At 42.4% G+C, this 27,603-nt stretch overlaps 2 protein-coding genes across 5 annotated transcripts; one reads left to right on the plus strand and one right to left on the minus strand.

Annotated features, from left to right (window-relative positions):
• The first annotated feature begins 1,082 nt into the window (after nt 1–1,082).
• Nucleotides 1,083–11,241, plus strand: vps16 (VPS16 core subunit of CORVET and HOPS complexes). Of its 2 annotated transcripts, XM_088408987.1 has the most exons (24): nt 1,083–1,261; nt 2,572–2,660; nt 2,734–2,825; nt 2,902–3,030; nt 4,112–4,256; nt 4,330–4,445; nt 4,541–4,663; nt 4,756–4,811; nt 4,953–5,042; nt 5,156–5,327; nt 5,404–5,535; nt 6,127–6,254; nt 6,520–6,555; nt 6,622–6,730; nt 6,804–6,938; nt 7,073–7,181; nt 7,444–7,541; nt 7,634–7,738; nt 8,751–8,828; nt 8,926–9,012; nt 9,095–9,177; nt 10,075–10,171; nt 10,266–10,369; nt 10,460–11,241. In XM_088408987.1, exons 1-24 carry the CDS (start codon nt 1,212–1,214, stop codon nt 10,599–10,601), a joined length of 2,505 nt encoding a protein of 834 aa, XP_088265113.1. In that variant the 5' UTR covers nt 1,083–1,211; the 3' UTR covers nt 10,602–11,241. The 2 variants fall into 2 exon arrangements, with proteins under 2 accessions (XP_088265113.1, XP_088265114.1); XM_088408988.1 differs by lacking the exon at nt 2,572–2,660 and having other exon boundaries at nt 1,143–1,261.
• A 671-nt stretch (nt 11,242–11,912) lies between these two features.
• fmnl2b (formin-like 2b) lies at nt 11,913–25,852 on the minus strand. 3 transcript variants are annotated; one of them, XM_088408023.1, is made up of 28 exons: nt 25,276–25,851; nt 24,980–25,063; nt 24,817–24,897; nt 23,210–23,286; nt 23,047–23,130; nt 22,726–22,869; nt 22,533–22,659; nt 22,122–22,198; nt 21,607–21,700; nt 21,446–21,520; nt 20,122–20,232; nt 19,845–19,994; nt 19,674–19,775; nt 19,349–19,569; nt 19,142–19,245; nt 18,722–18,910; nt 17,638–17,658; nt 17,296–17,420; nt 17,022–17,224; nt 15,932–16,166; nt 15,793–15,861; nt 15,634–15,714; nt 14,915–15,044; nt 14,638–14,798; nt 13,720–13,821; nt 13,558–13,650; nt 13,355–13,478; nt 11,913–13,023 (listed from the first exon to the last, which is right to left on the minus strand). In XM_088408023.1, the coding sequence occupies exons 1-28, from the start codon at nt 25,390–25,392 to the stop codon at nt 12,935–12,937; spliced, it is 3,270 nt and encodes a 1,089-aa protein (XP_088264149.1). In that variant the 5' UTR covers nt 25,393–25,851; the 3' UTR covers nt 11,913–12,934. The 3 variants fall into 3 exon arrangements, with proteins under 3 accessions (XP_088264149.1, XP_088264148.1, XP_088264151.1); XM_088408022.1 differs by having other exon boundaries at nt 22,533–22,662; XM_088408025.1 differs by lacking the exon at nt 17,638–17,658 and having other exon boundaries at nt 25,276–25,852.
• Nucleotides 25,853–27,603: the final 1,751 nt, after the last annotated feature.

Genomic DNA, 27,603 nt, shown 5'->3' on the forward strand with positions numbered 1-27,603 from the left:
TTTGGTTAAAAGACAGTTTCAAATCAATAACAGCCCAGAGGTATTTGTAATTGCTCACACATTCCACCGGTTGTCCCTTGATGGCTGCGGGAATGTAGCTTGGTGCCTGGATTCTAAAATCAGTGACCATGTCCTTTGTCTTGGCTTGACTGAGCACCAGGAAGGACTGATCACACCAACTGCTAAAATCCTGCAGGGCTGGACAATGGAATAAATGCTCATGAAATTGTGAAAACTTTTGCAAGGATTCTGGTACACATCAGAATTACAGGAAATTCCACAACAAATACATAGAAAGAGGCAGTTAAAACACAATCTGTTTACATGGGACGTATCAAAGTGAGATTAAAAATGCATTGTGTGGAAGCAATTAATTTGGCTTAGGCATTTGAAATAAAAGGTACTGTATTTACTTCATAAACACAATGAAATAGAAATGATAGGCGAAAGTGAATTCTTCAAACAATTCCACTGATCAATGTGTAAATTAAGAAGAACAGTCATACTTATGCCAAAAGTCGGTATAATTCACATGTATTTTCCTGCTGAGAACCATTAAAACTTTTTTTAAAAACAAAACTCAGGGAATTCTAAATTGTGCTTTTTGCTTTCTAACAACAACAACAACATCAAGAAAAACAATAACAATAATAACATTCTAAAATGTTTAGATTATTCAGGACATCTATGGAACAGTCACAGTTCCCAAATTCATCTTGACGAGTTCAAATCATTCCGAAGTCAAAATGTCCAAATAATTCAGGACAGTTTGAGAAACTACTGTACTGTACTTACATTCCTCAAATCAAATGCATGCATGAATCAATAGTACACATATTTTGCATGACTAAATTCCATACAAACATGGTGCCACTATCGGGATCGTTTCCCTGTCTCAAACTCAAGATTGATTTTCTTGTTAATTATTTAATCTTTTACAGAACTTTCACTCAGGTAAAGCTTCACCTTCAGTGTCTACATGCGCTTACTTCGTTGTTGGAGTGGTAAAATGCCCAGCAGGAGGCGGTATTTATAACTTGTGTGAATCTGCTGTTGCCTTTAAACACCGAAGGAGACTGCTGGTTAACTGGAGGTAATCAGCTGACCGACCACAAGCTAACATCATTGGAAAACAAAAAAGTAAATGCGTATCACATACATCACATTTGCCAGCCAGTTACGTCTACGTCCCATCAAGTGGAATATACAGAATGGCACTAATAACAGCTAACTGGAATCCGATGGGAGAAGCGTTTTATCGGTGAGTTTCAGCATCTCGGGGCGGCTACTGTCTGATAACTAGATGTAATTGTAAACATGCGACTGGATGCTCATAATAAAACCACCGATTATTGGCGCTGCTGATGCTTTAAACCTTTGTGCTGTGGGCATTGTCTGTCGTCTGTTTAAAAACAAACAAACAAAAAAAACGTGCATCATACATTCCACTCGGAAAAGTATGAGAATGACTTTAATATAGTACTCAACCCTTGAATACCAACTACCGATACCCAATACCAATACCATCCATACTTATGATAATAAAATTTCCTCCGCAAAACTAATCATATTATGCTTACTTAAAGTTGCATGACGTTATGGTTAGTTTTCTGTTTTAATTTCCGGGTTCCTTATTTTTAAACCCCCCAAAAGGGCGACTGGGACTCGTATCTGTTACCGTTATCTTAAAACAAGACGTGATCGATCCGATACCAATTTATAGTATCAGTACTATTCTATCCCTGAGATCCCTGTCTGCTATGGATGTCAAAATGTCAAGCCATCTTTAAAAACAAAAAGTTCAAAAATATAGATTATATTGATATTAATAATAATGATAGTCATAATAACCAGTAGTTATTATGTATTTATTTTTGCTATTTATCCAAAATATATTGAGACATAACATGTTTAGAGAGTGTTCACAAAGTTCTTTGACTGGCATGGTGGCCTATACAAAAAAGAGATCCTCAAGCTCATACAGCATATCTCATAACCCCGACAAAAGGAAATAAGTGATTGATCTAGCTCATGCAAGTACCCAACAGACTCAACTGAGACCAGGAGGCTCAATGTGGGATGTGGGCAACATTGACTCTGCCTTTGTAAGTATTAATCTGCTGTTTGCAACCATGTTGTTGTAAACCAGTGCTTCAAAATTTAACTTTGCAAAGCTCCCCCCGTGGAAAGAGAAAGCATGAAAGTGCTTGAAGAAAAAAGATGTTAATCCTCATTTTATCACAATTACACTTCACATGGCAAACACAAATCCTTTTCCCAGGGGTCATTCGCACACCCCCCGGCATCGCCTTGCGCCCCCTCATGGGTGCCCTCACTGCTATTTGAGAACAACTTTTGTAAACAATGCACACGAGCAGGGACATGCTTATAACTATGGAAGCAATTCTCACACGTATAATTAGAAACACGTTTGCTTCAGTTGAGATTAGCATGACTACAGTTGATATTAGCATGACTACAAAGTACAAATCGGTACAGTTTAATTTCTTACCTTTAGTATAATGCAGATTCTTTACCAAGAAATAGTTAGGCTGTGTTGTGTTTTGGCAGTAAAACAGAACTATACGAAATGAGTTGGAACCTGAGAGATGGACTCAAAGACTGCTTGGTGGCAGCGGCACCTTATGGCGGACCTATAGGTATGCCCGTGTCCACAAAATAAGGACTTAATGGTCCAACTGAGCGTTGTTTTTGTTTTATTTTTTGTCACAGCTCTCCTCAGAGAACCTCTGAGACGTTCTCCAAGTTGTCGTCCTCAGTTGGAAATTTATTCTGCCTCTGGAGTTGCCATTGCCAGTTTCCCGGTAAGCACCAATGGCACGGCCCTTACTGATTACTCATCTTTATTGTGTGTTGACAGTTTGTGTTGATGTGTGGTAGTGGAAAAGCGGTCCTGTGATTCAGCTGGGTTGGACAGTCTCAGATGAGTTGTTGTGTATTCAAGAAGATGGCTCAGTTCTGATTTACGACCTGTTTGGATCCTTCAAGAGGCACTTCAGCATGGGGCAGGTAAGCTGGTATCGGTTTGTTGGCTAATTTATCAGCGTTACCCATCACTTGTGCATAAACAAGGGCCTGATTCACCCAGATTCCAAATAGGGTTAGCCATTGTAATCTTATCAAATGCCTCCCACCAGGCCATCTCAGAGTTTCCTGTAAAAATTCTGGTAAAAAGCCTTTTTAATCGGAAAAATATCAAAATATTAGGTCTATATTGCCAATAGTTTTATCGTGAAAAATCATTAATTTTTTTTGACATTTTTTTGGCATCATACTCTGAAAAGCCATTTTAAACAGCCAGCTCTCACCTCACCTGTAGCCTTCAAATCACTAGTAGACTCCAGACATGGAATTTCAAGGATGTAGCTTAAGCATAACCTAGTATCTATACTTCTCCTCAAATTTGTCTTTTTACAACTTAAACGTTTATCAGTTGGGCTTCCATCTTTTGTTAGCTTAAACATTTTCTAAATTATTGTTTCTCTTAGATGATAGTTTCTCATATCAAAAATGGAAGTTAAAAAAACTTCACCCAACTTCAAGAACCACCTCCACCCCAAAAAAGGCTTTTCAGAGCATGATGCCAAAATCAAACTACACTTCGATGATTTTAATAACTTTTCACAGTAGATACTTAATATTTTACTTTATATTTTACAACTGGAATGTGTTAAGAGTTAGGGTTAGTCAAAAAAAAGATGGTTCTGAAAATGTTGCAGAAGCCATCAACAGCATAGAAGTCCTATTTTGTTTAATGGAAAGCCCATGGAATTTTGTCATAGCGTGGCATGACTCCTTCTTGTGACTGGTTCCACTTCAGTTCTTCTATCATCCAGAAAATCAAAAATTGGACTGCTGAATAGGAAGTATATCATGTTTTTTTTTGGCCTTTCAAATATGTTTAGACACTTTTCACCTTCGCCTTTCATTTTGCCTCGTCCTCCTCCTCACCATAGTTTCTGCGGTCATGTTTACCCAGTGACCTGCCAAATCAGTCCAATCTAATGTTTAATTACATCGCACTTTCTTGATACACGATTTTGCCTATAGTCCTCCTAGAACCCACTAATTGGATGGATTTGTGTTTTAGGAAGTGGTGCAGTCTCAAGTCTCGGAAGCCAAGGTGTTCCATTCTCCCTATGGGACGGGTGTTGCCATAATAACGGGATCATTTCGGTTCATCTTGGCAACCAATATCACCGATTTAAAACTTAGAAGATTTCCCACCGTGCCAGGTACCCCCTGAAATGTGTGACAATCTTCCTGGATCTCAAATAATTCCCTCACATGATCGGTGTTGTATGTCAGGACTGCAGGCGGCCCCGTCCTGTTGGACTGTCCTCACACAGGACCGCCAGACCAAAGTCTTGTTGGCCACTGGAAATGAACTCTATATCCTGGACAATACTTCCTGCACTTCTGTGGTGAGACGGATGGACAGATAGACAGACTTCTGGCTGGTGTCCACACACACAGTTGTACAAAGTGTGACATAGACGTTGTGTTCCGCCCATGTCAGTGTGTTCCGGGACTCAGCCCTCAGTCGGGCAACATCGTTCATATGTCGGCATCATTCAGTTACAAATATCTGGCTCTCTTCACGGACACCGGACACCTGTGGACCGGCTTATCGCAGCTTCAGGTGAACCTCATTCTGGTGTCACCACATTTGAATCATCTAATAGAAGGGGATGGGCTCTCTGTGGGGAATTGACGTGTGAACCGTGTCTCCAGACCAAGCTGAGTGAGGTCGACACCAAAGTGAGGACACCACCCAAACAGATGGTCTGGTATGTACTTGTACCCGTACTCTCTATTTATTGGTTCTGCGATCGGTTATTCTCTTTATGCATGTGTGACTGTTTATTGTAATGATGATGATGTAGATTAACATCCCAAGCATATCTTTCTCTGACGGTCTATACGCCCAGGTGTCGCAGACCAAAATCGCAGCAATCATCTGTGGTGATAGTGTGGGACCACCTTCTCTTGGTGGCCGGTGTGTGCAACGACATCATCCAATATCCTTAATAGCACAGCCTGAGCTCTGTGAACTAATTTCTGCTTCAGCCTTTATGCGTGTACTTCCGATGTTCCCTCTTCCCAGAGGGTTTTATCCTTGACCCCGCTGCAGATTCCCACTAGAAAGTCGGTGTGTTTGTGTTTGTGAGCTGGACGGTGTTCGTATCATCAGCTCGACCAATCAGGAGCTGCTGCAGGAGGTTCCTCTCGTCTGTCAGGACATCTTCAAAATCGCTTCCATGGCACCCGGAGCGCTGCTGCTGGAGGCCCACCGCGAGTATGAGGTAGCGTTGCACGTTTCCCTAACCACTTACCTTTTTATCCAAAAGTAACATAGCATTTGTGGACGTGTGAGCCTAGAAGTCCAGTCAAAAAGCTGATGAGTACCTGCGGGAAATCAAGGAGCAAGGCATGCTGGGGGAGGCGGTTAGACAATGTGTGGAAGCAGCAGGACATGAATATGACGCCAACACCCAAAAGTCTCTGCTCCGGGTGAGAGCTCACACTTACAGAACCTGTCAAATGTTGGAAACATTTTCAAATTCATTAACACACTACAATATAAGACATCAGCCAAGAATTTGTCTCTATATTATTAGGCTACACAAGTCTTGCAAAGCAGTCATTTGTGCTTGTTCTTCATATCATTACTGTTGCATGTAATAAGAGGTCCAAAATGCAGGTGTTATATTGATGATATTATTTGGAATATATCTGAATTTTAGTCTGCCAAATATCAGAATTTGCTCTCCCAAAAAGCAACTCGACTTTATTTATAGAGCACTCCAAAACAGCCATTGCGTGTACAAAATGCTGTACACAGGGTAAAATCAGTCATGCAAAACTACTAAAACACAAAAACAAAAAATCAAATTTTAAATAAAAAAAAACAAAAAAAAAAACAAACCAAAACAAACATACAATAGAACAATCCCGTGTCTCATCTTGAGTTGAAAGCCAAACTAAAAATGTGTCTTTAGACGGTCCATGTTATAAATATAAATGTATGAATCCATATTACTGTAGGTCAGTCCATATTTAAATGTCTAATATTAATGTTTTTTTGTGTCACGTATTCAATAGGCAGCATCCTTTGGTAAATGTTTCCTGACAGACTTCAGCCCGGAGCACTTTGTATCCACCTGTCGGGAGCTGCGCGTCTTGAATGCCGTCAGAGAGTGCAGTGTGGGTCTGCCACTCACGCACGCGCAGTATCCTAATGCTCTTTCTCAAAGACACACACACATTCGCAGTGGTGGTGTTATCTTGAATGGCATGCCTGCCTTTTCGGAGGTTTAGAAAAAGCTTTGCTTTTGTTTCCCAGAATGCTTGTTTGCCTATGAGTGACCTGACATTATCATTACACAATAGGAAACTATTCCACAAGCAGATTTTTTTTCTTTTTTAATGTCCATGCACATTTGATAATGAACACATGCATGTTTTCGTAGTGACCTCCTTGACATTTAATCACAGATTCAAACAGATGACCCTGCAGGTGCTGATTGACAGGTAAGTCAACTTGACTTCCATCTTTGCATTTTCATCAAACATCACTCCAATTTGGAATCTGCGTAGGTTGGTGTACCGGCAGTTCTATCCGCTGGCCATAGAAATCTGCCGTTACTTAAAGATTCCAGATTATCAGGGGGTCAGCAGGGTTCTCAAGCACTGGGCTGCATGTAAAGTAAGTTGGCGCCTGCCTCACCTTGTCCCTTCATACAGTGCCTACCTTTGACCTCTGGAACTGTCCGGCCCAGGTCCAGCAGAAGGAGCTATCCGATGAGGCCATCGCCAGAGCGGTGTGCCTGAAGGTGGGAGACTCGCTGGGTGTGTCGTACTCGCACATCGCCGCTAAAGCCTTTGAATGTGGACGAACGGAGCTCGCCATCAAGGTGGAAACACCCCTGCTCTTTTTTTTTTTTTTGGTCACATGTGAACCAGAATTACTACACGTTAACACCTTCGTAGTCACCATAAAAGCTTTGATACACAAAAATGCATTGAATCGTATTTTTGTGCGTTCCAGCTATTGGACTCTGAGGCACGGTCCGGCGAGCAAGTTCCTCTTCTCCTCAAGATGAAGAGGAGTCAGCTGGCTCTTAGTAAAGCTGTCGAGAGTGGAGACACCGACCTAGGTAACTTGAATGGCCATGCCCACATAATAATGAACAAAAATGTGCCAAATAAGCAATTTTAATGTCATTTTTAGCCGCCTTCCTGAGATACATTTAAAACAAGTGGATTTTGCTGCTTTAATTATAATTCCACAAACAGAATAGTCATCAGACTGCCATGTTAGGGTTAGGGTTACGTGCTCATACGTACCGTATTATTGAAAAGAAAATATTTGGGTTGAATTTTCATTGAAAATTGACAAAACTTATAATTGTGTGTTAGTTTACATGGTTGTTACTCACCTGAAGAATGAGATGAACAGAGGAGATTTCTTCATGACACTAAGAAACCAGCCAGTCGCTCTCAGTCTCTACAGACAAGTAAGCACTCTTCCTCCTCTTTTTCCTTTTGGGTATTAGTCACCTATCATGAGACTTCCAGATTGTTCAACTTTGTGCATCTCGTGTTTTAGTTTTGTAAACTGCAGGAACAAGAAACACTGAGGGATCTTTATAACCAGGATGATGACCATCAGGAGCTGGCCAACTATTATGTCGCCACCAGTTACAGAGAGAAGGTTTGATCTTATGTGACATAAATCACATGTGCTAAATTAGTTCTGCGTGACCTGGAATGATGTCACAATATTAATTCCCTGAGGCACTGGTGTCAAGCTCCGGTCCTCGAGGGCCCAACTCTTTTGTGCTTTCCGGGTTCCTTCCCCAGAACACCCGTTTCAAATGATTAGCTCATATGCAAGCTTTGCAGGAACTTGAAAATGATCCTAATCATTTTAGCTAGGTCTGTTTTGGAAGGAAACATCGAAAACATGCAGCTCTCGAGGCCTGCACTTTTACATTTATGCCCTAGGGCACGGGTGTCAAACGCAAGGCCCGGGGGCCGGATCCGGCCCGTCGCATCATTTCACGCGGTCTGCGAAACGCCCATTCCAATTCGAGTTTCCGATCAAAATATCACATTTGTAAGTCAATTTGAAATTGTTTGGGGGAAAAAGCAAGTGCTTTTTGCCCTCACCCTCTCTCTGATTTCAAACTAGTCGGAATTGTGACAAATACACCCAAAATGTATTTTATCACAGTCATCCCGGCCCTCTGATAGAAACTGTAACTGCAACGTGGCCCTCGATAAGAATGAGTTTGACACCCCTGCCCTAGGGGATGTAATGGGTGGCATCCTCTTACTTTTATATTGTCACTACAGCCACCTTACCATGATCAAAATGAGGTACTTTGGAGCACGCTTTGTTGCATCTTTTGTTTCAAAGAACTATGTTGAGTACTCCCAGAGTATTTTTTAAATCAAGAACTGAAGGTGACATCATTTGAGACCTAGGGCATTGTTTCACAACCTTTATTCAATGATAAACTATCCCATATGCAGTATTTTTTTCAACCAAGTACCCCTTAACCAGTGCAAAGAAATATTCCAACCTTGTTAAAATCTGATGTACCCCCGAAGTGCCTCCTCATATCCCCAGGGGTACTCGTACCCTCATTTGAGAACTGCTGTTTTCTAAGACAACGCTGAGAAACTGACGTGCGCTTGCGTGTTGGAATCTGTGTCCATAGAGACTAGACAGCCGTCTGTCTCACCTGCAGAGTGCCGTCGACGAGTACAACAAAGCCAAAAATGAATTTGCTTCCAAGGTAAGAGCACGCTGACGGAACATTTGAATATTTAGTATTTCTAGAACCTTCTCAATAATTTCGTATTACCGTGGACGATGATGATCCATTTTTACAGGCCACCGAAGATGAGATGCGTCTCCTCCGTTTCCAAAAGAAACTCGATGACGAGAAGGGCGCCGGGCTTCTGGGAATGTCGCTGCAGGTATAGCAAAGCTTGGGGCGAATGATGGCGGCCCTTCTTAAATCGACTGAACGTTATTCCCGCCGTGCCGCTCCCTCTGCAGACAACCATGGAGACGCTGCTTTTGTTGGGACTTTACAAGCAGACTGATCAACTTTACAGAGACTTCAAAGTGCCCGACAAGAGGTAAATCGAGGACGCTTGTTCTAAGTGGTTTTTGAAAAAATAACCGCTACGTTGTGTGATCTATAATTTCTTCTTATGATTATTATCATTTCTGTGATGCTGTTAATGCATAGAGGGCAGGCTGATTCCTGTGTGGTTATTGTGGAAGTCAAACCACATTTTTATTTTAATATGTTCTACGCAACCCCATTAGTCTAAACGCAAACGTATTATGATCAATAATTATTTTTGCGCATGTGAATTAAGGTGCAAAATGTGCCTGTTTGAATCCATTTGGCCGATGGCCATTTTGCTACTTGGTCTCAACTGAAAATGGCATCACAGTTGCTCAGGCCGCGACCAATCATAGCCGAGCTTGGAAACGTCGCATGACCAAACACTAGAAATAGGTGAACCCTGATTGGTCATTCCCAGAGCTTTGAGCAAGTGTGTTATCGTTTTCAGTCTACAATAAATCTCAAAATGGCCTCCGCCTGACAAAAAGAAGTAGATTTTGCTCCCTAATCCATATTACACAAAGGCATTTTTAATCAGAAAATATTTTGGTCAAGAAAATATTGGGGTTGACCTCCCCAAGAAGTGGAATTCTAATTATGCAATGTTCACAGTTTCAGGGATGGTTGGAAGTCATCATGCACATTATAAAATGGTGTGAAATTACGTTATTTCAAACTAAGAGAATTGCAGATATTCGAACATAAGGCACACAGGCATATATTCTTTATACGTTGTGAATATCGATGCTACTAACTGGTGGTATTTGTCAACTTGATACCGTATGTCATTGCCTGTATTATTCTGCCACCAAAGGAGCAGCATAATGTCAATTGAATTAAAGCAAACTGTTTTTCTTTACATCCTTCTATTGATTCAAATTGTGCTTGTCTGCCCATCCAGATATTGGTGGTTGAAACTTAAGTGTTTAGCCGAGAAGGAAGAGTGGGATGAGTTGGAAAAGTTTTCAAAGAGCAAAAAGTCCCCAATAGGCTACCTGGTAGGTAAAAGCAGAGCCTACTTGGCCCGAATGATCTCCTAAAGATTTTTTCTTTTTTTTAACGTGAAGAGAGTTTGTTTGGTGTCATCTTCAGGCCTTTGTGGAGGCCTGCATCAAGAAAAACAACAAGCATGAGGCCAAGAAGTACGTTACCAGAGTGACGCCTGAGCAGAAGGTCAAAGCTCACCTGGCTGTCGGGTAAGATGTCAGCACACCATCAAGGCCCTCGCCGTGATCGAAGGAGTTGTGAAATATTCTTGGTTCAAAATGGAAAACTCTTCTTGTCAGTGACCTGGAAGGGGCCGCGGATGCAGCGATCGAACGCAAGAACGAAGCGGAAATATCAGCAGTCCTCGCCAGGTGCTCCGCCTCCGATCGGCTGTTGACTGACAGGTTAAATCGAGCGAAAGTGTCCGCTGCCAAAAAGTGATCTTATAATCAGCGCGTAGGCTTTTTTTTTTTTTTTTTTTCCCCCAACGGCTGCAACTTGAAACTGATATCAGCGGTTCTAGAAAGACAAATAGAACTCGATTCACTCTCACTGATGTGACTGCCACATCACAACATAAGATCACCACTAAAATTGCAATTTTTGTCTGGACTGAACCGACCTTGCACGATTTTTTTTCATCCAATTGCCTTAACAAAAATGATTCTGCCTTTCCCCACAAAATACGTGTTGTACTCCAGAGAGAAGCCCCCTTTTTTCTTCCAAGCTGCATTTTTTTTTGGGATGTTTGTGACTTAGCGTTTGAAAAATACAGTAATAATACAGCACACATGATCATAACAATCCACTGAAAGAAACGCTAAATGATGTGGCATGTGTTATTCTCATCATTATAATGACAATCTTGAAGGAGTAGTTTCCACTTGCATGTTTTTTTTTTTTTTTTTTTACTGGATTCACCTTAGGATGTAAGACACCCATTTCTTCTCAATATGGATCAACACTGAAGAGCTCATCCTAATCATGACAAGGTATTTAATTGTCATAGCAAAGCATTTGGGTTCCTGTAATGCTTAAGTCTTCTGTAAATAATGTATGTAAATAAAATGTTTTTTTATCACGCCATTTGGTTTATATCATATAAACGATGAAATCTTACCTGATTTAATTCTTATATATATATATATATATATGTATATATATATATATGTATATGTATATATATATATATATATATATATATATATGTGGCTATATATATATATACTGTGGCTGCCGCGCCGCCTTTATGATATCTTTCTCAGCCCTGGTTTAAGCCACCCGATCACAAAATAAAGAAAAAAGCCAACATAATCATGAGGTAAGTTAACCCATGTGCGCAACTGTGATTTTAAAACGTCAAACTCCAAAGTAGATGTAGACTAAGAATAAGCAAGAAAGGCTCGGAAATGCCTCAATGAAGGGTAATAACACTTTGTTGGCGTTTAGAACGAGAAATTAACATTATAACACAAAGCTTCAAAAAGATGAATTTCCATATAGTATGTACCAGTATAATGGTTTTACCACCGCCATCTGAAATTGTATTTTTCTTTATGTTGTGTCTCTCCCAACATACTCTACTTGCAACACTGTTTTTAAAGCCTTTTTTTTGTTATTATTATTATTAATTTTGTTATCTAATGAAGCAGAAATGATCTAAACCTGTTCTGACCATGGATAGGGTTTTGGCTCAATAAAGGTTGGGAAACTTTTTGCCAGTGTTTCTCTCAGCTCAAATAAAGGCAGGCATTTTAGCGTTGCATCAACGTGTTTTATTTATTTACACCAAATATAGACTCAACAACAGTAACAACAACAAAAAACTGGAGAACCTACAAAATGTAGAAAACCTTTGTGCTCTTTTGTTGTCGATGAATGACAAGTTTTTTTGAATGAAAAGACGAATAAGGGCAGCATTTGGGGTCTCTGAGGGTTAAGAAACAAGCAGGCGGGAAACGGGTTGGTCTGACCGGGGGCTGTTGGTTGAGCAGGTGACGTTAGCAACGGAAACAAAGAAGCCGTTGGAATTAGCTGACGCAGAGAGGTACCCGGGACATCTCTCACAATTCCTCGGCAAGGAACGAAGCCAATGTCGCAGGATCGCACCGTAGACGACCGGTTGATCGTACGGCCCACCTTGAAGGGGAGGCCTTGTGGTTTGGATATGAAATATATCCGTTCTCACACTTAATGTATGTGAGCTAGCAGTGTAGCGCTAGCAAGACTTCAGGTGAATGAAAGGAGAGTTGTTCATTATTCATAAGTTACATGTTAATTTTTTGGGGTGGGGTGCTTTGTTAGGTTTCATCCATTGAAACCCGGAGTTAAATTTGGTCGGTAATAGTTTAAATACAGTACAAAGCAGCAATAGAACCCTGTACGCGTTTCCCTTAAGTCACGAGTCTGACCAAAACAGTCTCACTCGCGAGACGCTTTTACTACCACGCTCACGTACCGACGCAAGTCCAAAGATGTGCTTTTCGCTGATTTCTAAGGGCCGCCGCGATATCCGGCAAACCCATAAAGATAGGACTGTTTTCAGTTCCGCGAACATTCGTCAAACGACAAAATCGGGTGCCTTTTGATTGAGCAGCGTCAATGGATGAATTCTCCACGTCGCTATTTTTACAAGTATTTGGCTCAGACAGTCCAGAGTTCAAAAAGAATGCCAAGACCATGGGGCGATATCTCGATTAGAAATGTTCAAAGTGCTTTTTGTTGCCATGAACTCAAGTTGGTCGAGGCAACGGAGAGGATCCTCTTTGTCGTTTTTAGAAGTGTTCTTCCGGGTGGGCGGGATCGCAGAAGAATCGAGAGCTACGTTTAGCCGACCGAGCTGTGAAGGGGCCCGTTTTCAGAGCTGAGGGAAAGAGAGCAAAATCCTTTCAAATGACAAACAAGAGCATCGAAAAACAGATAGGTGGCTCTAGATAGCTAGCTGGGCGGATGACACGTACTGGTCCAGGGGCGTACGAAACATTAGAAGCATCGCGTTTAAGAAAGCGTTGATGACTTCTACGCTGGGATAAAAGTGCTTCAGTGCCCTTGACGGGAACGGCGTTGAAAAATACATGTTTTTGATCCCTTTTAGTTCTTCCGATGTTTTCAACAAAAAAGACAAGGTGGACACAAATGGCCAACAGGGACCTGAGCGTTCTGCGACCCCTGTGATGAGGTCAGAGGTCATTTACCTGTGATGATGTCCTCAATGGCGCCGTCCTTGCCCTCGTAAACGTGGCGGCTGTCTTTTCCTTGTCGTCGTCTCAACTCTGTCAGAAGCTCCTGCTGCTGCCGTTTGCCCTTGTGTGACGGTGACTGGGGGGCGACGGGCAAAATAGTTCAGAAAGACGTTTACAAAATCGATTCACGTAGCCCCACGAGGGCTCGGGTCTACCTTGGTCTCCTCGTCCTGCTGTTCTTCCTGTTCCAGTTTCTCCAACATCATCTGCTCCTGACGCCGTCGCTGTTCGTTCTCTTCCTCGGCCAGCTAAACAAGCACGCGCCAGTTAGCAAAATCTCACGAGTCGAAGGCTACGCGACCTTTGGGGTCACTCACCCTGTAGGCTTTGATGAAACGAACAAAGATGGGGAAGAAGACGGACGGCGGCATGGTTTTTGAGCTCTCCCCGAAAAATTTGACCACGTCTTCAAAGGCGTCCTTCAGAGAGAAAATGAACAAGTTAGGGTTTTCCGATCGGGCTTCGGGTTCTCACGGGGTGTCAAATTGGGGTTAGGATCTCAACAATAGGGCAGGGATTTGAAATTCAGAGGATTTCAAACTAGGGTTAGGGTTTCAAAGTAGTGTCAACAACTAGTTCCATTTACCAAACTGGGGTTGGTGTTTCAAAAGAGGGTTTCAAAGTAGGGTTAGGGTTTTAAAAGAAGGGGTTCACACTAAGGTTAAGGTCTCAAACACTGGTTAGAATTCCATGACACTCGCCTTATGCTTTGGAATTGCATTTTCAAACTAGTGTTGGTGTTTCAAATGAGGGTTTGGATCAGGGCTTAGGGTTCCGTACTATGGTTTTAGCGAGAGTAAAGCTTTGACATTTTCAAATTAGGCTTTCCCAATACGGTTAATTTCAACTTGTTGGGGTTTTAAATCAAACTAGGGTAAGGAGTTCATACTAGGGTTAGGGTTTCAAAGTCAAAATGGGTTTCCTATTAGGGTTAGTGTTTCAAATAAGGTTTAGAGTTAGATAGATCAGTATTAAAGCGCCCCCTGGTGGCCCAGGCTGTTACATGAATGGCAATGGGTTAATTGCGTCTGCTATCTCGAGGAAGAGCGTTTTCTAATAGTCCTGGCTGTCACTCCATGTTGCTGCAATGGATACATGAAGAAAATTTACTGTAAGTGATTTGCTGTCAATATTATGGTAATGTAATTACAGTTTTCAGACCGATACATTTCTTGTGAGTTGGGAGTCACGGCACAAGTCTGTGCATGCATGTGTGTGCGTGTGTGTGTGTGTACCTGGGCTATGCGCGCGTCCTCCTGAAGTTTGTTGAGTCGCGATTCGTGCCTGCTGATGAAATCTTTCAAGGTGGCGTTGTGCTGCACGCTGAACTCACGCCAGGTGAGTTCCATCCCTCGCTGCAGCTCCTTTACGTCGCATAAGACATTCTCCAGACTCACTAGGGCACACACACACACACACACACACACACACACATGCACGCACGAACGTGTGTGTATTCGGTAGCATATGACGCAATGATGAAAGCAAAGGTGTCATGGGTCCAGCTCGAACCTGCAGCCGCTTTGTCCACGTAGTGAAGTTCGTTGTAGAAGAGCGCCGCTGTGGGATATTTCTCTCTGACCACGTTGCTGATGTAGTGAAGCAACGTCTGCGTTCTGTCGGTCGACTTGGTCTCCAGGAGCTGAAACCGTGTCAACGCGTAACAGTCAGCCCAGATCAAAGGACTGTGCTAAAAGTTCGCATGGCAGCGCAGTTCCTCCAAAAACATTTTCACCTATATATTTTAGGCTGTGCCCTCTTAATTAAACTACCTTAGGTTATTTATCTGTGTTTTCAAATATTTGGGCACTGTGACACACCATTTAAAAAGTTTGACATTATTGCGTTTGTGGTACAAAATCTAACTTCAATATAGTCGCTTGAAAATCCACACAGGTAAGCCCATCTAACCTTGTGAAGGTCACATGACCAAACTGTGAAAACAAGTAAGCCGTGATTGGCCATTGGTCACCTGAGCCCTGCACTATGTTATCACAGTGTGGCAAAATGGCCGCCCTCTAAGATAGATAATAACAGGTGTTGCTTAATTTATCTTCCACCAATGCAATATTGTACTTGTACTTCTTTTGACTTCAGTTTGATCCCAAACTAATTTCAACATAAATATTTCTTCAGTAGAAAAAAATGAGAACAATTAGAGAAGCCCATTTTTTAGAAAGTGCAACCTCTAACCTCCCCCGGCCCTAAGCGTGCGTATCTGTGCGTGTTACCAGGTCTAAGCTCTGTAGTTTGAAGCCATACACAGCACCTCTCTTACTACTGTTCATGTAATTCCCGAGGGCCAAGATGATCTGCAAAACAAAAGCAAACAACAACAATAAACGACAAGGACAGCGGCGAGCGCACACTCCCACAGGAAATGAACCGACCTCGAGAATCTTTTTCAGCTTTTGAGATGATTTTATGGAAACGGATGCCGCAATCATGGCGTGGAGTTGCTGCAAGGACGAGCCTGTTAGAAAAGCTCCGGCCGGCTCGGGCGCTTCTTGGTTTCCAGGTGGGACCTACCGGTGTTAACAACTGAACGTTGTCGCTGAAGTTTCCCATGAAGGTCATGATGGACATGCGCTGGTTGAGTCTTTCGATGCGACTGAACTGGATCATGAAGCTGTCTTCGTCGCTCAGCGCCTCCAAAGGTTTTCGGTCCCTCTCGTACTGACGGAGAAGCTTCAGCTCAGCTTCCGTTGGGAGGAAACGCATCAGGCACTCCACAAAGTCCACTCGAATGGTCCGCAGGTCAAACCTATGCAAGTGCAATCCGGCTAAGTCACTTCAGTCGGCTCTCCGGCAACCTGGCAGAGTTACAGTGCTTTCCTCGACTATTTCTTTTTCAATTTCATTCCCTACATAAAAAGCTTGGTTTATTTATACATCCTCATAGAACATACATTATATGTTGCCTTTTTTTTTTTTACATTTGAAGTTGACAGGTCTGTAAAACTATGATGGCGTATTCAGCCGAGCGTGTGAATGTCACATGATAAGCAGGTGACCGGTGATTGGCTTGAAGGAATAGAAAACTCGTTTAGCCTTTTGCACCCAAAAAACTAATATTTGCCTATAATCAATTTGACAGCTAAATGCTCTTCATGTTCTATTGATCTCTTTAAAAAACACATTTTTTACTTGTAAAATGTAATCACACGACATCACATGTGCTCCACGCGTGAGTGTTAATGTTCTACTGCTGAAAATGGCTTATTATACGGACTATTTATAGACCGTCTCATCTCGTCTTGGTTTTCCCTTCGTAGAAAACAATACGTGTTCGTTGCGGCGTCAAATGTATAAGACATACAATATCAATCAAGTCTTAGGAAACAGCAAATAAAAATGAAACATAAAAATAGCAAACAAATGAATTTGTTTTTGGTTTATGTCTTTCGAATCGGCACTATCCTTCTGCGTCCTCGTGTCCCCAGTAGAGGACATTTTCAATAATGTCTCATGTGTTTGGTTGTGATGCAATTAACATTGCTGTTTGGCTGCGACAAAGCGGATGCAACGATGGACGCAAATGGATATGCTAGGACTCAGGATTTAAAGTACTGAGTTCTTTTGCTGGCTGTGCAATTGAGTATGTCCAGGTGTTTCTTACATTTGGATGGCACGGCAGATGACCTCCGGACCCTGACCGGCTTTTCTCAGCGTGATGGCCAGGTTCTTGGCTCGGTTGGCGTCCAGCAAAGAGACTCTTGATGGAGCTTTCTGGGGAAGTTTCTGTCTGGACAAGGTCAAGTCCATAGCTGGACCTTGAGCCTTTGTTTTGAAGAGTTCCTCAAAGCCTTCCACATCCAGATCCTAAACACAAGCAAACCGGTAAACGCTGGATTGCAGGTTTTTTTAACACGACTGGTTGGTTTGAGCGTTACCCGCAGGATGGCTTCGTCGTCGATGTCATTAAAGACCGTGCCGTTGATTTGACTCGGCTTCAGGGCGACCCAATTCAAAACTGGCATCCGAAACTTGGTCTGAATGGGTTTCTTTATCTTCACCGCTGTACGAGTGAGCAAAGGCTTTAGTCAGTGTAGTATAATGATTCTTTTTAAACGAGGTTTGGTAGATCATAGACAATGTATTAATTGACAATCACAAGTAGGACAGGTGGGTGCTCGGTAGGGGTGGATGACGGATACGAGGTTCACACATGGTTGATGGAGTGATGATCGACAACAGACAATTGCTTTAGATTTGTGTGAAATCATTAGACATACAGAATAACTTGAGCGGCCCCTCTGACAGCAGAATAAAAGAGAACAAACTTGTTAGCGACAATCAGCAAAAGAGAAGACACTTGTTTGCGACAATTAGCGAAATAAGTACCACATACCACCTAAAATGATCCTTGCCTCTTAGAGTACCACCAACGTGCTCAACATTAAAATAGAGAAGCAGCATAAGCCTTTGATTCCGAATAGATGCAGTATATTCAATACTATTTTAAGCAACTGAAAAATGATGCATTTTGATTTCTATAGCCCCCAATGGTAATGAGCTGAAAACTGTACCTTCAAAAAAATGGCTTAATTCAAATGTATTGCACACAAAATTTGAATTAAATAATTATACCAAATGTTCTAAAAAAAAAAAACCCAAAACAATTCCCTTAGATTAACTTAGTCAACCCAAAGACATATTTTTAGTCCATACACACACACATATATATATATATATATATATATATATATAAACATATATATGTGTTTGTGTGTGTGTGTTAGCATGTCTGCCTCACAGTTAAAAATAAAACAAAAGATTCTCCTAAATTTCTGGAAACTTCATGCGACACTGTATAGCAAATGATGCTTGTTTGTTTATTTGTTTGTTTTCCCGAGTTTTGACGTACAGGTAAGCATTTATTAATTGGCCATATTCTTACAGTACTTACAATAACTAGGGTAATGGGGATGAGCTAGAGGGTAGAAGTCAATTGGCCGTTAGCAGCCAGCGCCTGAGTTGCGGCTAACATCAGCTCGTGTTAGAGGTTGTTACCGGCATTGTTTTCAATAAAAGAAGCGAGCAGACTGAACCAACTGATATCAGAGTATTAAAAAGAAAGTGATTCTTGTAGCAGGGCAGATTGCAACCCAAAAGGCTGCTAGATGGTTCGGGTTAACGAGCTAAACATGATAATGAGGAGGTAGGGTTTACGTTAATTCCAGGAGCTAGTTCACCCATAAATATGTCATTGGGATTAAATGAGTTAGATGTAAATGTATTGAACTGGCAGTGATTCTTTTCCTAACTACGTATCCACAATCACCGCTTTGGGATATGCTATAGAGCCCGCGTGCTCACCTGCCAGCCCGGAGTTGAAGATGACAGTGGGCGCACACCCTGTGCCCGGAAGCGGGGGGGCCACCGGCGGAGGAGGGGGCGGCATCGGGAGGGTAGAGGAGAGTTCGCTGGTCCGACACGGAGGGGGGGGAGGCGGGGGAGGAGGCGGAGGAGCCGGCGGCGGAGGAGCGGGGTACATCCCGTTGGATACTTGAAAAAAGAAAATATTCAAGCGTAAGTTCCTTTTTTTGGACAGGAAGCTCTTGGCGGTAATAACCTCAACATCTTTGGGGGAATTATCTGACTTCAAGTTGGGAATTTTCCAATTTGGGACTTGCTTGGCTAAAACGTGCGTAATGTATTGCCATAATAAAATCCTTCTGGAGACAAGCTCCCCTTGTTGTTTGTCACATTGTTTTGATTGACAGCATTCACATTTACCTGAGCCCGGAACCGGTGGCGGGGGAGGTGGTGGAGGCGGGGCTGGCATATCTGAAGCGCTGCCCATTCCCGGTCCCATGTTATGATAGCCCACTGTCTCTGGACTGGATCGTGGATATAATCATCACAACAATAAATAATAATTTAAAAAGAAACCATTTCTGCGTCACACCCGAATGTGTCGGGGATGTTTGGCGAACACGCTACCTGGGTGAGAGAGCGGAGCAGGGAGGAGGCGAGGGTGAAGCCGAATTGGCCACACCCCCATCCCCTTCTCCTCTTTGGGGTTGAGGAGCACCGGGACCTCCCGCCTGTTGGGCCTCCTGGGCCTGTCGCTCCAGACGACTCTGACGGCGAATGGTCTGGTCCTTCTCCCGAACGATCCGCCTTAGTGTGTGCACCTGCGTGTTGGCACTGGCATACACGTCCTGGGCGGCACAAAAACAGTTTCACGTGTACGTCTGATAGAGCAAAGGGACGCTTTTTCCGCAGTTCCAGGAAAAATATGGCTTTATTTCTTAACGTTACCCACCCGCAGTTGGTCCAGCTCTTTGTTTGTTTGCATCAGCTGTTTTTCCAGTTCCACAATCTTCAACATCGCTTCGTTTTCTACGTCAAGCAGACGCTCCGACATCTACGTAGAGAATCCCGTGAGTCGCAAATAGCGGTGTGTGCCGCTCCAAGTCTTGTCGGTCTTTCTTACAGTATTCAGGCTCTCCTCCAGCTCTTCCACTCTTTCCAGAGCTGCGGTTTTAGTCTCCGCATCTTCCAGCAGCGTCCCCACATCGAAGACATTGTCCAGGTACGCCTGGATCTGCACTTGTAGTCTGTCACTCTCTGTGTGCTTCAGCCTCTGGCAGGTGGCCCGGAGATAGACGGATCACGAGTGGCTTATGGATACGATTGTTTTGCCGGCTCGCTTACAGCTACTCAAAAATGTTTGATTCCCAAAAATACGGCACCCGCCCTCAAAATTTTACCTCGAGGTGGTCGTCCAGGTTGAGTTTCGTGAAGTCATACTGCAGATGGACTCGGAAGTTCATGTCTTCCACTGAGTGGACCACGATGTTAATGAACTGCATGCATGCCACCTGACCAACAATAAAAAAAAGTAGATGAAAACAAACAAACCAAAAAAATCGGTCAATTACTCAAATCAAAGTCTTTCGATGAGCCACGGTCATTTGAACTGATTCGGTGGTTTTCAAGCGGCGTTTCCTCTCGTATTTCTTTCTTAGCAGGGGCAGACGTCAGGTGGAGTTTGGCGCGCTGGATTAACGCGATCATACATACATCATATATACTGTACCAACCACTCGAATAGAAAGAATAGAAAGAAACCTAGTTATTGAATGGAATAAGAAGTATTGTAAAAATAAGTGACTAGATGTTTTGTAATTAAGTAAAACATCATAAGAATTTAACCCTCATTAGTCATCTTGATATACAGTACAGTACCGGTGTCAAACCCAAGGCCCGGGGGCCAGATCCGGCCCGCCACATCACGTGGCCCACGAAATGCTGATTCGACTTCAAAGATTCTGGTAAAAATAACAAACTTGTCAAAAAAATCAACAATGTTTTGTTCCCAATCTGTCTTTTCAACAGTTTTTTTCTGGCCTCTGATTTCAAAATGAGGTAAGTGTGTGACACGCTTAAAATTTATTCCGGCCCTCTGACAGAAACCATAACCACAAAGCGGCCCACAATAAAAATGAGTTTGACACCCCTGATATGTCAGCTTTTAAAGATTGATAGAAAGGTCACATTGTTAAGATGTTTGATTATTAGCTTTTAATGCATTGATGGACATTTTTTCTGTCCGAGTTTGAAATGCCCAACTGCATTTGACTGCATCACGTGTTAGTTAGCGGCTAGCGCTGGAGGCTTGTGCCAAATCATACAATGACAACGTAAATGACGAGCAACTTCTTGGCACCATTAATCAGCGGTTGAATACAGTATACATTTTTTTATCGGCGGAGCGTTTATGTTGGTAGCTCTGTGATGTGATGCCAATAAAAACGATCAAGCTAGCCGCTCCACCACAACTGCGAACTCCAAAATAAAAGCATGAAGTTTGTTGTCTCAGCATGTGGTTGCGCCGGGCCACCACTCCTAAATGTATGTACAGGAAACACTGAGCAAGGGTATATCCTCCTGAGACCCAATCTATTCATTTGTGTCCACGGTAGTGGACATTTGTTTTGGGTCTATATCTTTATACTCATCTGAGCTACCCCACTAAGTTCTTATGTGCTCTATAGAGGAGGATGTACGTAATGTGATGCTTGTTGATCTCACCAAGAAGTCAATATTGTCATCTTCATTTTTGAAATGTTCCATCAATTTTTCAAAGCGCATGGACTCTGAGCACACCTGGAAAGGATGGAGCAAGCAATCAACAAACAGTCAACTAGAGAAATCACGAACAATCAAAGTCACTTTTGACTGAATTTGTTTACGGTTTTAAAGTTGTCAAAGGCCGACAAGATGATCTCATGTCCTCCTCTGACCAAACACACAGCCGCCAACAACTCCAGCACCAGAGCCTTCGTCCTGAAAAGGACAAATAGAGTCAAGTTCAGCTTTAAAATTTTTGTTATCTAACCACGGGGCCAGCCTACAGTTTGGAAACACCCTCGAATCCGTTCACAATTTATCCTGGATGGTAGATTAACTCATTCGCGGCCAGACAAATAGAAATTGATCTCAGTATAGATGTCAGCGTTAAAAAAAACCCAAAAAACATCAATATTATAGAAATACTGATGGAAATATTTGGTAAAACAATCTAGATTCTTCAAATGTTCTCAGACGCTAACTTTGCACATCTTTTCTGTCAGTTTAATGATGTGGGTAATGCGTTACAAGCTACAACAGTTGTGCATTATCAAGCAGCAGATGAATTTGAAGGTGATTCCAAACTTTTGACTGATGCTACGCAGTGTTTTATAGTACAGTATATGATTGTAGCAACCTTGCGTTCCTGTTGTTGAGGCTCAGAGCAATTTCATTGACTCCGTGCGGATGAGACATGACCATGTTGAAACCGTACTGAGGAGGAGGTCAAAACAATGTATGGATTATTTCCATGCTTGCCACAACTCGTCATGTGAGACATTACTGGTTTCTCACAGTTACTTATATTTAGATCTCATGAATGCAACAACTTTTAAAGCACTTTTCCTATATCCCGCTGAGACCCAGCCGATTCATGTGTTTTCTTGCTTTCTCCAGTTTCTCCCAGCAAGAGAGCAAAGTTCATTGCATCTCGCCCAAACACATGAGGCATCGCACACAAAATTAAACGTCCACTACAGTGGACACAAATGAATAGGTTTGGTCTCAGGAGAATTTTGATTATTGTTTTTTCTTTCTTTTGACCCACCTGGTAGTTCATGATGGCCCGTAGACACATGATGCACACATGGACGTCGTCTTTCTTGCAGACGAGTCGGGAATTTTTCAGCGTGCGACTACTGGGCAGCGTGTTGGAGCGAGTTACCAAAGTTGAACTACTAACAAAAGAAAACCCAATTAGAGAACTGACCTGCCAAGTGTTGTCTTTGGCCATTTGTTACCTGATGGAGTGGCGAGCTGTCCTGGTTGCGGAGGACGAAGGGGACGGGAGACTGCAGTCGCCGTGGAGATCCTCTATTGAGCGACTCCACGGAGAGTCGATAGAAGTTGCGTCCCCTCCGGACTCGGACTGCTCGCCGTCAAACCTGCGTGGGTAAAATTGCTTGAATAAGATGAATCAAATTAGCCATTAAAATCTATTGTGGTGGCCTAGTGAATGTGTTTCTCCAAACATCTGGAAAAAGCGCTAGCTCGCTCGCAACCCGAAAAAGGTGTCGAAAATTATTGGATGGAACGAATACATGAAAAATTCCCAGACTTACGTGACGGCGTACTGAGCAAAGGACAAGTACTCAACCAGGACGTCCAGCCCTCGATTCTCCTCGTTGAGAAACTCTCGAACCCACCTGCGCCAAAAATGGACATCAGACATACAGTGCAAGGAGGTGATAAAAACAAAGAGCCAGACACTGGCACGATAGGTACCCAATGTGGTTGGTGCGAAGAGAGATCTCAAGCTCCCGGAGTGTCTGAGTGGACTCTTGGACCCGCCTCCTGAACTTCTGTAGACACAAAGGCAAGTTTCTGTCACTTGAGCACACAGTGAGGGAAAAAAACATTCCAAAGCTGATTGGAGGTTCCCATTGTTTTTAGCTTCATCTCAAATTCAAAAGACCGCTTCGACAAAACATTTCCGAAAAGAAAAGAAAAAGACTTGAAAGATGGCATGGGCAAGTACCGATATCAATTATTGGCATCTGGCTGATATCTGGTCTTATTCTATCTCACCTATCTATAGACCTGCCATTCAAAACGAAGCAAACCTTAATTATGACAGCTGAGCAATGCAAGGACATTATGCAAAGAATATATATATATATATATATATATATATATATATATATATATATATATATATATATATATATATATATATATATGAATACATGGTGCAAGATAAATTAAGTAAAATTATGTCAATAATGAACCCACTCAACTATTAATAAGTCTATGTCTTTATAACTTTGTTAATTTGCACCATGTAATGGATTCTAAACCAAAAAGTAACTTCTTTTTTTACATTTAGTTCACCCCTGCTACTTATGGGGAATAGCTCACAGGCAAAAGTGAAAACCTGCATTTAATTGACATCTTTTGAATTCAAAAGTAGGAAACAAATCAGGTTTTAGTCATTGCAATGTTGTAAATTAATCAAAAATTAATTAATAATTGTTATTCTTTTCAGCAAAGAATCAGCATCGGCCTTAAAAAAAGAAAAAATGCATTATTGGTCGGGCCTTAACATAGCATCTGTTTGCTTTCTGTTTGGCTACCGGAAAATTGGGTCACTTAAAGGGACTCTGTGTAAGATTCAGATCGTTTTTCATTAAAAGGAATAATAAAATAAATAAAAATAAATGTGTTTCTTAACTACCAACAGAATGTTTTAAAGATAATCATAAGTCTAGTTATCAATTTATTGATAATTAAATGAGGGGTGGCACTTCTCCGGAAGCTGCCATGTTTGTTCTAGCTAGACAATGGTAAATGCAGCACCTCCTGCTGTCCGTGATGAAAAACGTTCGAAATCTTACACAGCGTCCCTTTAAAAGTTGACAAAATCCCTATAAAAGTTGACAAAATAAAGACATACAAAGTTTTGCAAATGGGCCACTATAATCCAATTTAGCATTAAGTTGCTTCATGTTGCAATTCATTTATTTTTGATTTGAAAATGAAAGACATACTGATTCTGTCACGGCATTAAACTAGATTTGCTGATACGTGCAGAAACCCCGTTAAAGCCTCATGTACTCCCGGACGTGCCCCACTGTATTTCTGGGGGTACTCGTACCCCATCCGAGAACAGCTGTAAGTTAAAAATGGCCCCGGCTTTGATTGCGATACTACATACATGAAGTACACTTGATGGAAGATGGCTGTGGCGTGGACGGGGGACCACAGTGTCAAGTAAACGCTCGGCGTCAGAAAGCATGTTTCCGATGATGAATCTGCTCATTTCAGTTGATTTCTTTTCATTCCCCCAAATCATTGCTAGGTTCCCATCGGGTGTTACCTTTGGCCCACTTTACCTTGCGTGTGACAGCTGGGTCAAGGAATCCCCGCAGCTTCTGGATGTACGTGTGCGGAGGGTTTTTCACCTGGAATCTCTCCTGTATCCCCGACACGATCGTTTATGCGAGGTTCGGCAAGTGGAGAATTGTCGTTTAAGTCAACTTCATGACGAGCTCCTACCTGATCGCAGATGAGCTCCCACTTCTTCTCATTGTCATAGGAACGCAGCAAACGCACCTTGTCCGGAGGAAGGTTCATGGAATTCTGAAAGAGAATTGAATTTTGCATTTCCGAGAAATCAAAATGTCCGGCGGTATCGGATGTTTTCATTCCGGGCGTGAGAATTTGATTGCGCGGCCCCTTCGACGATAAACAAACACCAGCAGTCTACACCGAGCTGATGTGTAGCGTTGATTCTTATCCGCCCCCCCGTCCCCTCAACTGTGCGTAATCGCTTTCCATAGTTGTGCGGTTACCAGTGCAATGGAGAACCTCTCCTCCAGCTCGGCGGCGTCAGGCATCGGGAGTCGCACCGGTGCGGCTCTGGACCGGATCACGGCCAGCTGGCTCTCCATACTCTCGGCGTTCCCCATCACAGACACACGCTACGCACGCTAGTACTCAAACACACCCACCAGCTCAGCACACACACGGCAGGAGGAACATGTGGTCAGCCATAGCACACCGACGCGACTGGAGGTGATGAAGGCCCGTCCCTCCCTCTTCCGTCCTTCCGTCTCCCTTCCCGTTCGCCTGTCAGTCTCTGCCGGTGTGCCTGTCTCCCTGTCCGTCTGTCTCTCCTCAGATGGTGAAATGCTCCCTGCTCACCCACCGCCGAGTCTCACTCTTTGTCCCTCGCCTGCCACCGATGGTGATGTTGATCCCGGTGATGCTGAGCGGTGTTTGGTGTGTGTGTGCGTATGAGCGCGTGTTGCAGACCAGCCGGCTAATCCTCCCCCCTCTCCTCCCCCACATGAAAAAAGAGAGTTGTCGCCGCCTCCTCTTTGTCTATGTCTCTCAACCTCTCGCTGGCTTGCGCTCGCCGTCTTTGTGTGGCGGCTGGCTCGACCCTCCCTCCCTCCTCTGCATCCTCAGACAATGAGGCCTCTGCTGCAATAAGCACCGCCCCCTCGCATGCTGACGCGCACACATCCGCTGCATTTTTAAAGGCTTTAATGGCTGTTTGTAGAAAATGTAGATGATCTGAAAAAAGAAAAAAAAATACAATACCAGTTCAAATTTTGAAAAAACCCTCCAACTCAGTGCTTCTTAGATGTGGATATATGTACCCCTGAGTGTCTATGAAAGCACCTCAGAGGGCATACAGTATGATGTTTTAACAGAGTTTCTGCAGGTAGCATCAAATCTGATTGAATGCTTTGAGAATATCAGGGCATTTTTCTTTTCAAATTAGAAGAAAAGTACCGTAATTGAACCATGAAGCAACTTATGACTAAATTGTGTTATAGTTACTCCTTGTCACTAATAATGCAATTTTCCGACAGATGTGACAGAAACTGAGCATAACTAAAGGAAGTATTTGTAATTCTTGGGAGCTTTAGGTGCATTATGGTAAATGCAACGATACACACTCCTCCTCCGGCTGTCCGTAGCTATAACAGACATGGCAACCTCCGAAGGAGTGCCAGCCCCCATGTAATATAATTTAGTGATAACTAGACCTACAATTATATTTAAACATATTTAAACACATTTATTTTAAACATATTATTGGTCGTTAAGTGCATATTTATTTGAATGTTTCTGAAGTTTATAATCATTTATTCCATTTTTAATGAAAAACGGTCTAAATCTTACACTGTCACTTTAAGGGCTAATAGGGGGAGGAGGGGGTCGACCAAGTCGGGTAAGTCTACTTTAACAATAGGTACGCTAAAAATATCTGACTCGAAACTCCGAAGCACGATTTATCTGTAGCTTTTTTTCCCAGACGTACGCAGTATTGCGGCAAGGGAAAGAGAGTCCCCCCAAAAAGGGAATATCACAACTTCGAGATTACCCCGCCCTCAAAAAAAGTGACCAAAAAAATGTTTAATCATTATCAAATAATAATCAAATAATGTTTAATCATTTCATACCATACCATTGCGATTCACAAAGAATGTCTTGACGTAGAGCTTCTCTACTTTTGAACATTTGTTTGGCTGTCTACCAAGTAGAACCAGTTGAACTTTTGTTTAAAATTGTATTCTGAAACAATAGTAATTCAGATGTAAGAAATACGATTTGCTTATTTCTCAAGTTTATTTGTATAGCACCGCCCATACACAAGGCAAGTCCATAGTGCTTTAACAGAGGCAAAAAAAATATTGATGAAAAACAAATTTAAGAAAAAGAAATCAGACAAAAAACAAATCTGACAATAAAGATTAAATTTTAGCATACAGGTTGGGTGAATAAAACCAGTAAAATGACAAAACAAATAGCTTATAAAGTCAGTATCACAAAGCAAAAACAAGTCACGTTTGATTTATAAAATACATTGAATTTAAAAAGACAAAGAAAAGTGTACAACGGCAAGAACAAAGGACCCAGTAAAGTCTGAGATGTTCACACCATTCTGGTTCTGGGTTCTAGTTTTGGCACAGGCCCTTTACGGTTAAGTTTACATTCCATTTCTAGCACCTCACCATGCCGGCCACAACCTACACGGGGATACCATATACTGCATGCGTTGCGTCTCCGCTGCCATGTTAGGCATGACACCGTTAGCTGTTTTTCATGACTTGGCAACCTCAAACCAAGTACTGTTGCTAACGCAGGGAGGAATGCTACATAAGATT

This window comes from Hippichthys cyanospilos, chromosome 2 (assembly GCF_059441005.1).
Source record: "Hippichthys cyanospilos isolate Australia breed blue-spotted pipefish chromosome 2, RoL_Hcya_1.0, whole genome shotgun sequence".
Lineage (NCBI taxonomy): Eukaryota > Metazoa > Chordata > Actinopteri > Syngnathiformes > Syngnathidae > Hippichthys > Hippichthys cyanospilos.

What these genes read in the sequence shown, in the direction of transcription:
- vps16 (XM_088408987.1), top strand. Translation starts at nt 1,212, where the DNA reads ATGGCACTAATAACAGCTAACTGGAATCCGATGGGAGAAGCGTTTTAT. An exon ending in GAGTGGAGACACCGACCTAG is followed by an intron (nt 7,182 to 7,443) that starts GTAACTTGAATG and finishes ATTGTGTGTTAG; the next exon opens with TTTACATGGTTGTTACTCAC. An exon ending in AAAGCTCACCTGGCTGTCGG is followed by an intron (nt 10,370 to 10,459) that starts GTAAGATGTCAG and finishes TCTTCTTGTCAG; the next exon opens with TGACCTGGAAGGGGCCGCGG.
- fmnl2b (XM_088408022.1), bottom strand. Translation starts at nt 25,392, where the DNA reads ATGGGGAACGCCGAGAGTATGGAGAGCCAGCTGGCCGTGATCCGGTCC. An exon ending in GGGAGCTCATCTGCGATCAG is followed by an intron (nt 24,898 to 24,979) that starts GTAGGAGCTCGT and finishes TCGGGGATACAG; the next exon opens with GAGAGATTCCAGGTGAAAAA. An exon ending in AACTACAGAGCTTAGACCTG is followed by an intron (nt 15,045 to 15,633) that starts GTAACACGCACA and finishes ACACGGTTTCAG; the next exon opens with CTCCTGGAGACCAAGTCGAC.